Source organism: Podarcis muralis, chromosome 7, assembly GCF_964188315.1.
Source record: "Podarcis muralis chromosome 7, rPodMur119.hap1.1, whole genome shotgun sequence".
Taxonomy (NCBI): domain Eukaryota; kingdom Metazoa; phylum Chordata; class Lepidosauria; order Squamata; family Lacertidae; genus Podarcis; species Podarcis muralis.
Window position 1 is genome coordinate 39,771,049 of NC_135661.1, and position 17,190 is coordinate 39,788,238.

General features: G+C 49.1%; 1 protein-coding gene across 1 annotated transcript in view; it reads left to right on the top strand.

Moving 5' to 3' along the window:
• Nucleotides 1-458: 458 nt before the first annotated feature.
• ATP2C2 (ATPase secretory pathway Ca2+ transporting 2) overlaps nt 459-17,190 on the top strand; it is a 44,341-nt gene continuing 27,609 nt past the window's right edge. The window contains exons 1-3 of the mRNA XM_028740090.2: nt 459-683; nt 9,927-10,037; nt 11,108-11,224. Of these exons, the coding sequence (XP_028595923.2) occupies nt 579-683; nt 9,927-10,037; nt 11,108-11,224 (333 nt within the window). The 5' untranslated portion in view covers nt 459-578. The remainder of the gene's footprint in view (nt 684-9,926; nt 10,038-11,107; nt 11,225-17,190) is intronic.

The following is a 17,190-nucleotide window of genomic DNA, read 5'->3' on the forward strand; positions in this document are numbered from 1 at the left end:
TGTCCACACGGACTGGAAGCAGCTCTCCAGGGAACATTCCTAACCTTACCTGAAGATGCCAGGGATTGAATCTGGGACCTTCTGTATGCAAAGCAGATGCTCTATCATTGAGCTTTGCATACAGAAGGTCCCAGATTCAATCCCTGGCATCTTCAGGTAAGGTTAGGAATGTTCCCTGGAGAGCTGCTTCCAGTCCGTGTGGACAATACTGAGCTAGATAAACTAAACACAGCTTCCTGTGTTCCTAAATGCAAACATTTATTTTTTTAAAACCAGCTGTGATTTCCTGGACACAGGTGAAGGCTACAGCACCTAACAACTGACTCCTCCAGGTCTACAACTGCTATGAGTAGGCCTTAAGTCAGGAATTTAGCCTCTCCCAGGCACCTGTTCTGAGCAAGCGGGCGGGGCGTCACCTTGTCGGCATCAGGTAACACCCACCGATCAGCTTTCCCTGGCTCCATCCTTGGCTTGCGAGGGAATGTGAGGCTCGGCCAGGAAACACACAGCAAATCACCAGCCACAGCAGCAGGTGCTTTGCTAGCTGCTGCCTTCCTTCACTGCCTGCCCCAGCTAAGATGGGGGCAAAGCACTTGTTCTCCTTGATCTGCCGGAAAGGTGCCTCCCCCCTACGCATGAGCCGGAAATACCAGCCGGTGGGCAGCAAAGAACCCGAAGAAGAGGTAAAGCGGTGGCGGGGAATGTGTGGTGTTGCTGGGGAATGTCACTGCCTTGGAACAATGTCTCTCCCGAACAAGACCTCTAGCTCCACTTGCAGAGGGTGGGCTGTCACTCTGGCAGCTGCCTCTCCAGATACGAAATGGTTATCAAGTGCTGTTAAGTGGTGGCCCTAACTTTTGGAATCCCTTGCCCCTTTTCTCTCTTTTTTTCTTAAAAACCTTTTATTCCTTTTCTTTTCTTTTCTTTTCCTTTCCTTTCCTTTTTTACAGTGGTACCTCGGGTTACATACGCTTCGGGTTACATACGCTTCAGGTTAGACTCTGCTAACCCAGAAATAGTGCTTCAGGTTAAGAACTTTGCTTCAGGATAAGAACAGAAATCATGCTCCAGTGGTGCGGAGGCAGCAGGAGGCCCCATTAGCTAAAGTGGTGCTTCAGGTTAAGAACTGTTTCAGGTTAAGAACGGACCTCTGGAACGAATTAAGTACTTAACCAGAGGTACCACTGTACTTTGCTGGTTGCACTTTGCTGGTCACTGAGGACACTGTTCCCCATCTTACAGAGCAAGCTGCTCTTTACAGAGCCAGACCCATGGGTTCAAATAGCTCAGTACTGTCAGCACTGACTTGCAGCAGCTCTCCAGGATTTTAGGCAGGGATCTCTCCAAGCCCTACGTGAAGATGTCAGGGATTGAACCCGGGACCTTCTGCATGCAAAGCAGATGCTCCACCACTGAGCTATGGCTCTTTCCCATTTTTCACATAGCCAGAGGTGTCTATACATGCTTATTATTTATTGAGTGATAATGGTTGCCTAATACAAAAATCAGTTTCCAGGTGGCTTAAAAAGAGGATAAAAACACAGAGGCTGGGGTAGGGGGAGAAAAGGTTGTATCCAATTTCAAGGGTTGTATTATGCTCAGAGTAGACCCACTGACATTAATGGCCATGGTCATATGCACACCTGTGCCATAGGATTTGTGCTCAGAGACCTTTATCCACCTTGAAAAATGCTTCTGTGAACTTTCCAAGTTTCCTTGCAGACATAGCTCAAGGGGTGGCTATTCCTGCCTCCCTTTCCTGCTTTCTTGCATTGTGCAAAACGCCGGTCATATTTTTTTTAAACAAGCACTTATTTATTTAACTCTTGCATAGCACTTTCAAGTGTTTAAGGTGCTTCACACACATGGCCCAGATGCCCTCCATACGCCAACCCTGCAAGACAGCATTTGCTAACTGGAATCAATGGGAATTGATGGCAAAGTGTGCTGCAATGTAAATCAGTATTTATTATCTCGACCTATATTGCAGGTGGGGGGACTGGGACTGAGAAAGTGGAAAGTGTGGGGAGGAGGAGAGAGAGATTTGCCTTAAGGCCTCCTTGGGAGTTCATGGCCAAGGTGAGATTCAAACTGGACACTTCCCAATTCTCAACTCAATCTCTTACCTGCTACATTACAACATGTATTTGGCCACATACACACCATTCATTTAAAGCATATGATCTCCCCCAAAAAAGAACTGTGATTTACTAAGAGTGCTGGGAACTGTTCCCCTGTGAGGAGTATACGACAGTTCCCAAGATTCTTTGGGCGACCGCTTTAGATGTTTGTTCAGCCTCATCAATCTGCCTCCCACCAGACACTTTACAGATAAGAGCCAAGGGTACTTAAAGATTCTGCACTTCTGCTCAATGAAGGGTTAATCCCTGATCTCGGCCTCCCCTCTCCCAGCTGCAGTTCATTGTATTCCTTTCCCTTGCCATAGCCTGACCCGGCCTGGATCTCACAGGAGGGTGTGCTAGTAGTAACAGTTTATGCTTCTTAAGAATGCTTAATCTCCCAGTGGATCTGACAGAACAGCTTTTACAGAACAAATACCTTCACCCGTATTTTCTATCGCAGCAGGCAGTTGAAGGGACACTTGGAACAGGAACTCTCCCTCCCTCGGCTCAGTTATTTAAAGTCTAGGAACCTGGGAGGAAAAGGGTGCTGAAAATTCAAGGGATATACTATTCCCCTTATTATTTAACTGGTGGTGGGGAATCCATTTCTTTGGAAGATATATACAAAGTTTGGGGAACCTCAGGCCCCCATATTAAACTTCATGCCAAATGCCTCTCTAGCTGGTCCTCGGAGCTCTTCCTAAAATCCCTGTAGCATTTTTAGAATTGCAAGAAGGCTATGCCAGAAGTTTAATATCCTGCTGAAGAGGCAACCCTCTGAATTTGCTGAAGAGGCAAGCTGTATTTCAGAATGCCCAAGAATCCCCCAGTTAGAGGCAGCATTCTTTCCCAGCGCAATAGCCACACCCTCTTCCACCAGACAACATCCCCCACCGGCCTTGAATGTTTTTGCCTGGCTGGAAAGTGTCCTTGAACTCTGAGAACGCCTCTTGCTTGCCTGGATGGAAGACAAGGAGGGCCATGAGAGTGTGCCTAGAACCTAACCAAGGCAATATTTACATCTGTTGCTCCAGCCACTTTTGTATTTGGCCACACCCACTACCTGTACATGGCCAGAAGGGAATGTGAACCTCAGGTTGCAAATGTGTCCCCATCCCTGATTTACACTGTACTTGCCATTCTAAAGATCTTCTATGGGGCTTAAAACGGTTTGCAAGTGCCAAAACAACATCTCATAGAATTGCAGTGCAGTAGCATTGAAAAGCACCTTAAGGGTCATCTATTCCAACACCAGCCGATTGCAGGAAATTCACTGACACATACTGTCTTGTATACAGTGGTACCTCGCAAGACGAATGCCTCGCAAGACAAAAAACTCGCTAGACGAAAGGGTTTTTTGTTTTTTGAGCTGCTTCGCAAGACGATTTTCCCTATGGGCTTGCTTCGCAAGATGGAAACGTCTTGCAAGTTTGTTTCCTTTTTCTTAACACCGTTAATACAGTTGCGACTTGACTTCGAGGAGCAACTCATAGAACGCGGTATGGTAGCCTTTTTTGAAGTTTTTAAAGACTTTGGTGATTTTTGAAGCTTTTCCAAAACTTTCCCGACACCGTGCTTCGCAAGACGACAAAACTCGCGGAACGAATTAATTTCGTCTTGCGAGGCACCACTGTATATACACACACACATGCGCCAGAGAAGGAGCCGCTGCAGAGAGCTTCCTCCCCCACCAAGCACCAAACAGAATGATTTTAATATCTCATCAGGGATGCAGGTGGCGCTGTGGTCTAAACCACCGAGCCTCTTGGGCTTGCTGATCAGAAGGTCGATGGTTTGAATCCCCACAACGGGGTGAGCTCCCGTTGCTCTGTCCCAGCTCCTGCCAACCTAGCAGTTCGAAAGCATGCCAGTGCAAGTAGATAAATAGGTACTGCTGTGACAGGAAGGTAAACGGTGTTTCCGTGCACTCTGGCACTCGTCACAGTCCTCTGTGCGCCAGTATCGGTTTAGTCATGCTGGCCACATGACCCAGAAAGCTGTCTGTGGACAAACGACGGCTCCCTTGGCCTGAAAGCGAGATGAGCACTGCAACCCCATAGTCGCCTTTGACTGGACTTAGCCATCCAGGGGTCCTTTACCTTTACCTAATATCTCATAGCTGGGGTCACTTAAAGGCAGGCATCCCCAAACTCAGCCCTCCAGATGTTTTGGGACTACAACTGCCATCATCCCTAGCTAATAGGACCAGTGGTCAGGGATGATGGGAATTGTAGTCCCAAAACATCTGGAGGGCCGAGTTTGGGGATGCCTGCTTAAAGGCCTCAAAGCAACTATTGACAAGAAGTGCAAAGCAAGCAGAGCCACCAAGAAAACACAACAAAACAATGCACAAGCAGCAGCACCCAGCCGCCCAGTGGTCCATCATGGCATTAGATATCCCTATTGATTTTTGTCTTCTTATTGCTCTTTTAATTTCTTAGGCTGTATTTCGTTGCGCCATAATTTAAATTCCGTGGAATGCAAATCGTAATGCGATAAAATGCAATCCAAGAAGTAAAAGGAGCAATAAAAGGCCAATTAAGAATCCTGCAGTGCAATTAAGAATCCTGCAGTACAGCCCATTAGATTTGTTACAAGGGGCAGAAAAATAATTAAGCAGGTCCACCAAGACCCTCAGCAATTTTCAAGTGGTCTTTGGGAAACCAGTTTGGGAACCACTCACCCAAGGCATGTGCAATCGTGCTAACAACAAAACAGGGACAGTGTGTCACCTGAGACAGGTACCAGAAATTAAAAGCTTCCCCTTGCCAAACCATGGTTTTTTTTTGGGGGGGGGGTTGATAACTCTCTCTTGGGGCTGCATGGGATGTTAAATGTATCTGTGCATCTATCATGCAGGGTTTCTTTGAATGCAAATTGCATCAGCTGGGGGAACCGCTGACTGGTTTGGAGCCGGAATGGCAGGATTTAAATCTTTTCCCCTCTGCAGTTCAGTGGAAGATTCCTTCCCAAAACAAACAACAGATTCAGATGATATATCCACCCCACCCCACCCCAAGCACAGCACAGGAGGAAATGGTCAAATCCCCATTCCATTCCATGCCTGCCCTGATCCTGTTAATGATCACCTACATAGAGAATGTGCAGTTTGCATTTTTTTAAAAAAGGTCTGCGCACTAGATGAAAAGATGCATTCATGTCACATCTAATTTGACCGTTACGTCAAGCTCCCAGGATCCCACTAGGTTTCTCATCTGCCTTGGGAATGTCCAGGCTCGTCACCTGGCCCCAGTTGATGGGATGCAAAGTCCAGTCAGTGGCCACTAACTGCTGGAACAGAACTTGGGAGGCTTGTATTTGCAAGCCCACATGATGCAGTCTCAGGAGAGTTTCTCTCTAAAACACACACACACACAGCCTCAGTTTTGCCATCTGTAAAATGGGAATAGGGACCTAACTCACAGGCTGTGGAAACAAAGTAAAGATGGAAAAGAAGTGTTCGCATTCTTCGTAAATGATTAGGATGAGACCAGCCTGTGTACTCACTCAGTCAAAAGGATAAAGCAGTCAATGGCTACTAGCCACAATGGCTTTTTTTCTACCTCCATGGCTGGTGGCAATATGTCTCTGGGTGCCAACTGCTGAGAATTGCAGGTGAGGGAGAGTTGCTGTGGCTTGCAGGCTTTCCATGGGTGGTCACTGTGAGAAAAAGGCTGAGAGTCTGTGCTGAAAAACAGCAGAGCTTGGGCAAACAACGTACCACATATGTGCTGAATTAATGGTGCATAATCTCCAAAAGTATGTGGACGGGCATGTTGCGTTCATTTCCTTGCTTTTGGTATGCACTCTCACAAAGTTACTAGTCCATGCCTTTTTCTAAAATCCTCTTTCTCTATAATACTTCAGGTATAGGTTTGTGACAGCAATGGCCATATACCATGTTGTATCCTTCAAATTTTAGGAGAGCTTTTTTCCAGATGATGTTGTTGTATGATTGTTTGTAAACCCCAGTTCTCTGTGTTCTTTCATTTTGTTTTACATAAGCTAGATAGAAATTAAACAAAGGTGAAGATTTGGAATGCGTTGTTTTGCTTTTTCCTAGGCTTCCCAGTTGCTTAAATCAGATATTTGGGGATGGAGCTCTGGAGTTTTGAGAAGGAGAAAAAAATGATATCCCCTCTTTTTCTTTTTGATAACAGTCTGCAATGAAAGAAAGAAAAATATGTTCAGGGCTACCTACTATAGCAAGGGGAAGGGAGAGGAGCAATCACTGTTTCCCACCCAAAGATGAATCAAAGTTGTAAGCATCTCCATTGGTCCTGAGAATCCCTCAAGGAAACGCCCGTAAATATCCAAACGATGAGGACTAGAGACTTGCTTTTCAAGACAAACAAGCCAAAGTTCCTGAGATCCTCCAGAATCCTGATTCCTGCACTCTGCGCCCAATTTTGCTGCTTGCATGGCAGGTTCATAGCAGGCTAGAATAAACACAGCTGTTCTCCTGACTTCATTTTCAAACATCTCTTGTTTCATAAGAAACAGTCAGTGCCTACCATGCCTGCCAACTTTGCTAGGGTAAACTAATTATTTTATTTCCTCCAGGCGTACCTGTGCTAAGCGTCATGGTTGTTTTCTTTTTACTATGTTTAACTTGACTTTCTTACAAACAAACAAAAAAAGGGCAAAGTCTGGAAAAGGGCATCGGGACCCAGGATTTGAATGCAAACTTGCCAGCTTCACTGCTTCTGTTTCCTGGTGTTATTAGGTTGCTCTTCTGACTGCTTGGCTTGCTTTGCCATCAACAATAGCTAAGCCACTTATCCTGGAACCACTTCAGAAGAGGTTTAAGGGCAGTGCCTGCCTTGAATCGCCAAATTGCAGGGCAGTAATCCTGTTTCCTTCTCAGAAGATTAGAGCAGGGATGGGTAACCTGTGGCTCTCCAGAGGCTGCTGGACAACTGTATAAAAAGAGGCTGCTGGATCAGGCCAGTGGCCCATCTAGTCCAGCATCCTGTTCTCACAGTGGCCAACCAGATGCTGGACATGAGCACAACAGCACCTAGTACAGTTCCCAGCAACGGGTACTGAGAGGCACAGTGAAGGAAGAACATACTGTGATTTTATGTTTTAGCTGCCCTGAGACCTGCAGGTATAAGACAGTACAGTCATACCTCTTGTTACGTTCGGTTCAGGTTACGCATTTTCAGGTTGCATCCCGCGATGACCCGGAAGTAACGGAACTGGTTACTTCTGGGTTTCGCCACTCGTGCATGCGCAGACGCTCAAAATGATGTCACACGCATGCGCAGAAGTGGTGAATCATGACCCGCGCATGTGCAGATGCAGGTTGCGTTCTGCTCATGTTGCGAACGGGGCTCCAGAACGGATCCCGTTCGCAACCAGAGGTACCACTGTATATTATTATTATTATTATTATTATTATTATTAGCCATCGTAGCTAGTAGCTTTTGATAGCCTTGTCTACCATGAATTTATCCAATCCTCTTTTAAAGTTTGGGGGCCATCATTGCCTCCTGTGGCAGTGAGTTCCATTGTTTAACTATGTGCTGTGTGAAGAAGTATTTTCTTCATGGCGTTATGGCCAAGACCCAAATTTCATTAAGCCATTCTTTCCAAGACAGGAATACTGTAGCTTTCCAATTTTGAGCCAATGACAATTTTGCGGCTGTTAACAGCTAGATGGTAAGTTTTCTGTGGTTTTTAACTCGGCTGCCGTTGTTGTGCTGTTTTGATTGTACATCATCTTGAGACCACTGTGCAGAAGGCAATTAGTAAATTAATGCTCATGATAAACTACTCCTCAATTACCCTAGGATGGGTGGCAATGGAACAAGAACCAATTGCTCTATAACCACTTTCTGCTCCTTGGCATAGAATCTCATAATGCTAGACATCTAATGTTGGAAGATTTGGGACAGACTTTTTAAAAGTAACTTTTCACATAAGTGCATGAAACGTGGAACTCACTGCCACAAGAGGCAGTGATAGCCACCAACTTGGGTGCCTTTAAAAGAGTATTAGACTAATTCATGGAGGGGGAGGATGCTAGAAGCGGCTACTAGCAATGATGGCTGTGCTCTGCCTCAACGGTCAGTGGCAGCAATGCTTTTAAATACCAGTTGCTGGAAACTACGGGAGGGGAGAGTTTTCTTGCACTCAAATCCTGCTTGATGGTTTCCCACAGGCCCCTCGGTGGCCACTGAGAGAACAGGCAGCTGGACTAGATGGGTCATTGGTCTGATCCAGCAAGCTCCTCATATGTTTTTAATAATGATATATATATTAATCAAAATTGCCCGGTAGGCAGCAAACCATTTCAGTCCAGAAATACTAAATAGAGATACTGAGAAGCCTCCTTGGAGCAGAGACTTGGCTGGCTTTCCAGGATTAAAGCTGCTTTCCTCCCCACCCCCAGCAATCAATTTATGTCCTCCACGGGGATGTCTTTTATTTCCTGTTGATAAGGTTGTGCTCTGAAATCTAAAATAAAATAAAATGGGAAGCCAATGAAAAGAGACCGGCTTTACAATCCGTGTGTGTGTGCGTGTGCGTGTGTGTGTGCGTGCCCCTTCCAGCTATAAAAACCACTGGAATTCAGAAGTAGGAAACTTCTTTGCTTATTTGCTTTAGACCTTTTTATAAAGAGTTTTTACTGTGGCACTCAAAGCGATGTGGAAAATCATGTTTTAGTGTCCCTATCCTCTTACTTTCTCTTTTCTTCCTTTTCCCCTTGGTTTTGAAATGTTTTTCTTTCTTCTGTGCTAAGCCTTGTTTCCTTTTTAACATTTCCCTTTAACAGTATCTTAACAGTAGAGTTGAAGAGTAGGGAACCTATGACCCTCCGGATCTTGCTGGACTACAATTCCCATCGTCCCTGATTATTGGTGGTGGATGATGGGAGTTGTAGTCCAACAACATCCAGAGGTCCACTGGTTTTCTGCTCCTGGTGCAGTGAGTTCTATTACTGTGGCAACAAACCCTCTCCCATGTTAGAGCTCTGATGTACTGTGTGTGCCTTTTGCCCTATTCTTCCCCCTTAATAAGTTCCTGTGTGAGCTGGTTCATTAGAGCAAATGGGGTACTGCTCCTCTTACCTTACTTGCCTGCCCAGGGATGGCACTGCTTGTCAACTTTCTCCTTCTTAGTCTCAGTTTTGTCCTTGTACAGCTGAGCAGGGAAGCAGACGATGGCGACAAAACCAGAATTAGTCTGTTATGTCCATCATTGGCTCTGACTACACCCACTTTAGGGCTCTCTGCCTTACCAGTCCCAATGAGCCACCACTGTTAGCATGGGCACTTAAACAAGATGAGCAGAACACAGAGAGAAAAGTCCTGATAACACATTACTGAGCAAAAATTGTGTCATTTGAGGAGAAATGAATGGAGGTTTTGCCTTTCTTAGTTCAAGCCTCATACATAGCAGGGAGACATTCCACCAAATACACAGAGGAAAAACTCCCTTCGGAGCCAATCGGGGCGCATGCTACCTCAGCGAACATCATGGCACTCTGTCAAGTTGCTAAGCAACACTTCCACCAACCCGCCTCTTAGCTAGTGGCCTTTAACACTAACAGAATTAACTATTAAGTTACAAACTGGATGATACATGCTGTTGCACTTCCAACAAGCAGCATGGAAAGAAGAGCCTTAGACATGCCAGGGATCACTGGAAGTTCCAGTCAATAAGGCACATATGTGTGAACCAGGGCTGAGCCCGTTTTCCACCGTCCCTCCACTTAAATTTCTGCTTAAAATGGTTGTAGACAGTCTCATCTCTTCCTCTTTCTTCACCACCCAACATTTTATTTGCATTATGTAGCCTGAAGAAGAATCTGAACTGAAGTCAGTGGAAGAAGAGAAAGAAGTTACGGCCCTCTCTCCCAAAGAGGCTTGCAAACGCCATGCAGACGAGCTGGCAAAAATGTTACAGGTAAGAGCCATAAAACCACGACAGAGACTTTTGAGAAACACTTCAGAAGAAAGAGGTGCAGGTTAGAGTCAGCTTCTTGTCTCTTGTCTTGACATGTGTTCCTGAAATCATCTAATATTCACAATATTTTCACAATGCTGCCTGCCATTGGAAAAGCTGTGATGAGGTTAGAGAGTGTCGGCAAACATACTTACCGGTAACTGCTCAGGGTAACTGTGTCAGCAAAAGACCTCTGACAAACCTTTGCTGTTTCAACTGCATCAGAGCATCCAGACAGGTGACAGTTTCTGCAGGAGGGGGTTGCATGGGAGTCATTGGCCCCATTTATTTATTTTTACAATTGGCATGAATTAACTAGGAAAAGTCAATGGAGTTGTTGTTGTTATTTACACCCAGTGCTATCCTGGAATATGTAGAAACCAGCAAATATAGTGTTGGTTGTGAGCTTGGACCCAATCACTCCAAAAATGGGCAAAGTCCTGTTGCGGTCAGCCATCTTGATTCAAAATGGCGGCCAGCAGCCAAACATCAACATTAACTGCCGCCTCCACGCCAGGAACCCTTGTATTGAAATTGGTGACAACATATTTGAGAGGCAAACAAACCTACAGAGCAGGCAGACAGACGGATGGACAGACAAACCACTTTCCAAGATATATAGTAGAGTATTGCATTTATATCTCACCTGTCCTTCAAGGAGTTCATGGTGACATTTGTTAGCTCTCTCCTTCCCTACTAGCCACACAAAATCAAATCCCTAAATGGGTAGATTATGCTGGTATTATGAACCCAGCAACTCCCAGCAGTATGGGGCTTCCTAGTTATGGAGCAGATGTGTTTGGATATGTCCCTTGTCTCTGAGGGAACCTAAAGAGTGCTGAGGGGTGTGTGTTTGTGTGTGACAGAGAGAAAGAGAGAAAAAGTGGTTGGCAGAGGAAGAAGGGAGAAAGAGGGTGCCCCACCCATCGCCATCATGCACTCCCCAACATATTACCAAAGGGAACTTTAAAAAGATTCCCCACCCCTCCTTTATGCTGGTTTTTTAAAAAAATATGCTGTCATCTCTTCAGGTCGATATACAGAAGGGACTGTCTGAAGTGTCAGTGCTGCACCGAAGGATCAAGCATGGCTGGAATGAATTTGTAATAGATAATACGCAGCCAGTGTGGAAGAAATATCTAGACCAGGTAAAGAACAGGAATGCTAGTGGCAAAGGGTTTTGTGGATCATTGGATAGCAGGGTGTATGTACCCTGTCTCTTTCTCCAGGGTTATGTTGGGTAACAACATTCAATTTAAAACAAATATGTACATCTGGCATAGGAATGGGTGTGTATACACATACACAATTACCAGGACATTTTCCTGCTCAAGTTCCCTTCAAATAGTACGAGATGCTAATCTAACCAGCCCAGACGTTTGTTTGACACTTTCTTCAAGACCTTCCATGATTAATGTAGCCTGCAGATCAGTGGAGGCTGGTCCATTAGGGCACTCTGGACATCGCCCCACCAGCCTTGGCCTGCCTTCAGCCAGCCTCCACCTGCCTGCCTCCTGACTTACAACCAGTCCATGTTGCTGCCTATTGGATCCTTCTCCTTAGTCTCAGTATTGCCATGAAAGAACTTAGCAGGGTGTTAAGTCGTGGGTTGACATAGCAGCCGGCACAGCGATCTCTTCAAGTAGCTCTTTATTATGGTAAGCTGGAATAGAACTGACAGTGAACAGCTCAGCCGGCCTGTATTTATAGGCAGCCGGCTGTCACATTGTAACCACAACAGCCCAGAGTTCCCGCCTAAAATAACTGCCGCGGACCTGAGTGAAAACTATCTACAGACCTGAGTGAAAACTATATACAGTATCCCCCTGTTGGCCCAGGGTGAAACTACACTACATAACACCCCTCCCCACCGAGATAAGGCGTTAGTTACAATCGTAATGGTTTCCTTATATACAGCACTACGCGTAATGGTTCAATTAGGCACAAAAGCATATCGGTTACATTTCCCATACTTAGACCAACAGTGATACCTGTCCAACAACATAGTCCTTTAAATGAGTTGGGCGCTTGGAAACTCTGCCAGACCGCCGGGGACTGGTAGCCAAGTCCGGAGGGCCACACAGTTCTCGCTGAGGCTGTGGTGCGACCCTAGGTGGCGTTGGAACCAACTCCCCTGGATCCGCTGCTGTGAGTGGAGCCTCCGCAAGTGGAGTGGTCTGAGTCTGTTCTGAGACGGCTTGGTTCGGCTCCACGCTGGCAGTTTGCGAGGGAGGTGTAGGTGGAGCCTCGCCATCTGTACGTGTCTCTTCTGGAGCCGCAAGCGCAGTTGGGGGCACCTCGGTAGTGTCCAAGTCCCCAACCCTGCGCCTAAGTTGGTCTATGTGCCGTCGCCACAAGCGCCCGTCTTCGAGTGCCACCTGGTACGAGCGAGGTCCAGTGACTCCCACTACTGTGGCTGGCACCCAAGGGATGTCCCCCACATAGTTCCGGGCAAAGACCTGGTTTCCTGGGACAAATGACCGTGGTGCGTTGGCACAGCCTGGGGGTTCAGCCACGGCAAAGTCTGGGTGTAGCCGGTCGAGCGGTGACCTGAGGCGGCGGCCCATAAGCAGTTCCGCAGGACTCCTCCCTGTGGCCGCATGAGGGGTGATGTGTTGCGCGAACAAGTATTCGGCGACCCGCTCATGCCAGTCTCCCCGGTCCAGGCGCGCCAGTGCCTCTTTTGTCGAGCGCACCATTCTTTCCGCTTGCCCGTTGCTGGATGGATGAAAGGGTGCCGTTAGGGCATGGCGGATGCCCAGTCCCAAAAGATACCGCTCAAACGTGCCTGATGTGAACTGCGGTCCGTTGTCAGAGACAAGGACATCAGGACACCCATGCGTTGCAAACAGGCCTCGCAGCACCCGGATGACAGCTTCGGTAGTGGTGGAGGGCATCAGGGCGACCTCCAGCCATTTGGAATAGGCGTCCACCACTACCATAAAGGTCCGGCCGTGAAAGGGGCCAGCCAGATCGATGTGCACCCTCGACCAGGGTGTCTTTGGCGTCTCCCACGTGTATCCCTTAGCTGCCGGTGGTGCAGGCCTCGACTCCTGGCACGCTTGACAGGCGGACACCCAGGCAGTGATGGCATCGTCCATATTAGGCCACCAGACGTAACACCGAGCCAACGCCTTCATTTTGACAATTCCCGGGTGGCCAACGTGCAGAGCCTCCAGGACGCGCTGACGGAGTCCCTGGGGAATCACGACGCGGTCTCCCCACAGCAGACAGCCGCGATGAGCTGAGAGTTCATGTTGTCTGGTTGCGAAGGGCTGGAACTCCGATGCAAAGGGCCCTTGTGGCCACCCCCTCCACACCCAGTTGAGCACCCGGCTGATGGTGCGATCCTGGGCAGATGCGGAGGCCACAGTGGCAGCCGACACAGGCGCTGCCGGAAGATCCTCAATCAGAAGGAGCGATGAAGCTGGAGCCGGGTCTTCCACAAATGCTGGAAGAGGGCAACGGCTGAGGGCGTCGGCATGGCCCATCGATTTCCCCGGGCGGTGGATGAGCCGGTAGTGGTAGGCAGCCAGGAAAACAGTCCATCGCAGCATGCGTGGTGAGAGGACCGGTGGAGTTGGACGATCACCGGCGAGGAGGCCCAGGAGTGGCTTGTGGTCAGTGATGAGGTCAAAAGTCCTGCCATAGAGGTATTCATGAAACCTCTTCACTCCAGCCACAAGTGCCAATGCCTCCTTGTCGAGCTGGCTGTAATTCCGTTCCGTCGGAGATAGTGTCCTGGAAAAGTAGGCGAGCGGTGCTTCTCTTCCATCTGGAAAACGGTGACTAAGGACAGCCCCGATGCCAAAAGGTGAGGCGTCGCAGGCAAGGACCAGCGGCCTGGATTCACTGTACTGTACCAGCACACTGTCCGAAGAAAGGAGAGCCTTGACCGCGTTGAAGGCCGCCGTCTCCCGATGACCCCAGGCCCAAGGCGTCTTAGTGCTAAGGAGTCGGTGAAGAGGCTCAGCCACTGTGGCTTTGTGGGGCAGGAACATGTTATAAAAGTTCAGCAGCCCCAGGAACGCCTGCAACTCCGTTTTGTTCTTTGGAGTGGGGGCCTGCTGGATAGCGCGGATCTTGGATGTGGTTGGATGAAGACCGGAGGCATCGATAAGATAGCCCAGGAACTCTACCTGTGGAACGGCGATCTGGCACTTCTCCCTTTTTACCTTGAGCCCGGCCTCCTGGAACCTGGTCAGCACGGCACGGAGGCGCTCGAACAGCTGCTGGTGTGAGTCTGCAGACACCAAGACGTCATCAAAATATGGTACCACGCCCGGAAGCCCTTGCAGGAGACGCTCCATAAGGCCTTGGAAGATGCCAGGAGCCACACTCACCCCGAACTGCAACCGGCGGCAACGGAATGCCCCCCGGTGGGTGACGATCGTCTGGGCTTCAGCAGTGGCATCATCGACTGGCAGTTGTTGATAGGCTTGGGCAAGGTCCAGCTTAGCGAAGACCTTACCCTCACCCCGGGAATGCAGCAGGTGTTGGACAACAGGAACCGGATAAGCGTGCTGCTGAAGTGCCTTGTTGATCGTGCACTTGTAGTCAGCGCAGATTCTCACCGACCCATCTGGCTTGACAGGCGTGACGATGGGGGTTTCCCACTTTGCGTGGTCAACCGGCTCCAAAACTCCTTGGGCGATCAGTTTGTCCAGTTGTTCGTCCACCTTAGCCTTGAGAGCAAAGGGAACCCGGCGTGGCTTTAGCTTGATGGGGGCGACTTGTGGATCCAGGCTAAAGGAGATGGGCGTACCTGTATATTGGCCCAAGGTGCCGTCAAAAACCTCGGCAAAGTCTTTGACCAGACCCTCAGTCTCTGCGTTAGAGATGCAGTTGATGCCGGTGACTTCCAGGCCGAGGGCATCAAACCAGTCTAGCCCTAGGAGGCTTGGCCGCTGACCTTCGACCACCACCAACCGGAGCAGGCCCGAAAAATCCTTGAAGGCGATCCGGAACCGGCCAACGCCTACCACGGGAACGTCGTTTCCCTGGTAGTCTCTCAGGTGTACGCGGTGAGAGTCGAGTTGCCTTTTGGACACTCTGGGTACCAGTCTTTTGATGGTGCTCCATGACACGATGGACAGGGCAGACCCGGTGTCGATCTCCATGTCACATGGAGCTCCTTCAATGAGCACCGTGACGTTCAGCTTGCGTCTCGTAGGCGAGTCGGTTTGGCCAATCGTGGTTTCAGACGGGCAGCGGCAGTTGGTGAGAGCGAAACAACTTTCCTTGGCAGACTGGAGTGAAGACTTGGACTTGCGAGTCGATGAAGGGGGGGTGTCAGACGGAGCCGATCGGCAGACCTTAGCGATGTGGCCCCTTCTGGAACACCTCCTACAGATGGCGTCTCTGAATCGACACTTGGCACGGGAATGGTTGCCTCCGCAGCCAGCACATTCCGGTTGGCCCTTGGACTTCTGTTGGAACTTCCTGCGCTCCCGCTTTGTCTGGTGCACATCATCGTCTTCACTGGAGGATGCCTCCTCACTGCTGGCCTCTTCATGATGCACCGGAACGGGCTCCCTAGCAAGACGCAGGCTGCTGGACTTGCGGATCTCCTGAGCGGAGCGTTCAGCAGCTTCTGAGGCCACAGCCTCCTCAATGGCTTTCTGTAGCGTGAGGTCTGGCTTGGCTAGGAGACGCCGTTGCAGATGGATGTCCCGGACCCCGCAGACGATTCGATCCATCAGGGCATCGTCTAAGTCTCAGAACTCACAGTGCATTGCAGCCTGTCGCAGGGCGGTGGTGTAGTTGTTGATTGACTCCCCCTCTGCCTGGTTCCTGTGGTAGAACGCATGGCGGGCAGCAATCTTGGACGGCTTTGGTGCGTAGTGGTTGCGGAGCTTCTCTTGGATCGTGTCCCATGGTGATGCCTGGACTGCTTCAGGCGCAACCAACGCTCGGGCCGTCTCAAACACCTCAGGCCCACAGAGGCTGAGGAATAGGCCCCGCTTCCGATCCTGTGATACTGCTGTCAGTTCGTTGGCTTGGAGGTAGCAGTCGAACCGAGCGAGGTAGGAGTCCCATGATTCAGAGGCTGGCGCAAACGGCGGTAGAGGCACAAGTGAAGCCATGATTCCGATGCCGGCGTGAAGGGCGATGGATGGAACACAGTGCTCTAGCCAGAACAGTCAGCTCTGAACTGGTTCTGCCCAGTGATTTCGCTCAGTGATTTCGCTCTGTGATTCAGCTCAGTGATTCAGCTCAGTTCAGAGGCTGTCCGCATCTGGCTGTGCTCTGATGTCCATCCATCCCACCTTCGTCGCCAGTGTTAAGTCGTGGGTTGACATAGCAGCCGGCACAGCGATCTCTTCAAGTAGCTCTTTATTATGGTAAGCTGGAATAGAACTGACAGTGAACAGCTCAGCCGGCCTGTATTTATAGGCAGCCGGCTGTCACATTGTAACCACAACAGCCCAGAGTTCCCGCCTAAAATAACTGCCGCGGACCTGAGTGAAAACTATCTACAGACCTGAGTGAAAACTATATACAGTATCCCCCTGTTGGCCCAGGGTGAAACTACACTACATAACACAGGGAGGAGATGGGGACAAAGCTGGAATTAGTTGGCTCTGCCTGTCTTTGATTCTGGTGCCCCCTACTGCTGACCTCCTGCCCCAGGAAAGAGACAGAGCTTAGCTACACTCCCCATTCACTGAGCTCTAGCCACCCGCCAGCTGCTGTCTCTTGCATCCAGGCACTGTCCCCTGACCCACAAGTCAGTGGCCCTCACCTTTGATGCTCTGAGGACATGCCAGTGGTCAGAAAGTGTCTCTAGGGCAGGGACGACAAAGCCTTTTCAGCCTGAGGCCTACATTCTCTTCCAGGAGCTGCAGAGCAGTGGTGGGCGGGGCCAGAGGCACAAGTGGGTGGAGCAAAAAATTTCAAATGTTTACCTTTGTACAATAGGCTAGTTTCTATTCACAGGTATGTATCCCCCTCTATCCTTCATACAGACAAGGAAGAGGCATTATCTGAGTTCAATGGGGTCATTCTAGTCAGTCAAAAGCATTCCAGGAGGGTGCAAAGCCAGTGCAGTGAGGGGTGTGGCCTGTGGAGAGTTCTGAGAGCCAGATAGAGAGAATTGGAGAGCCCTATTTCA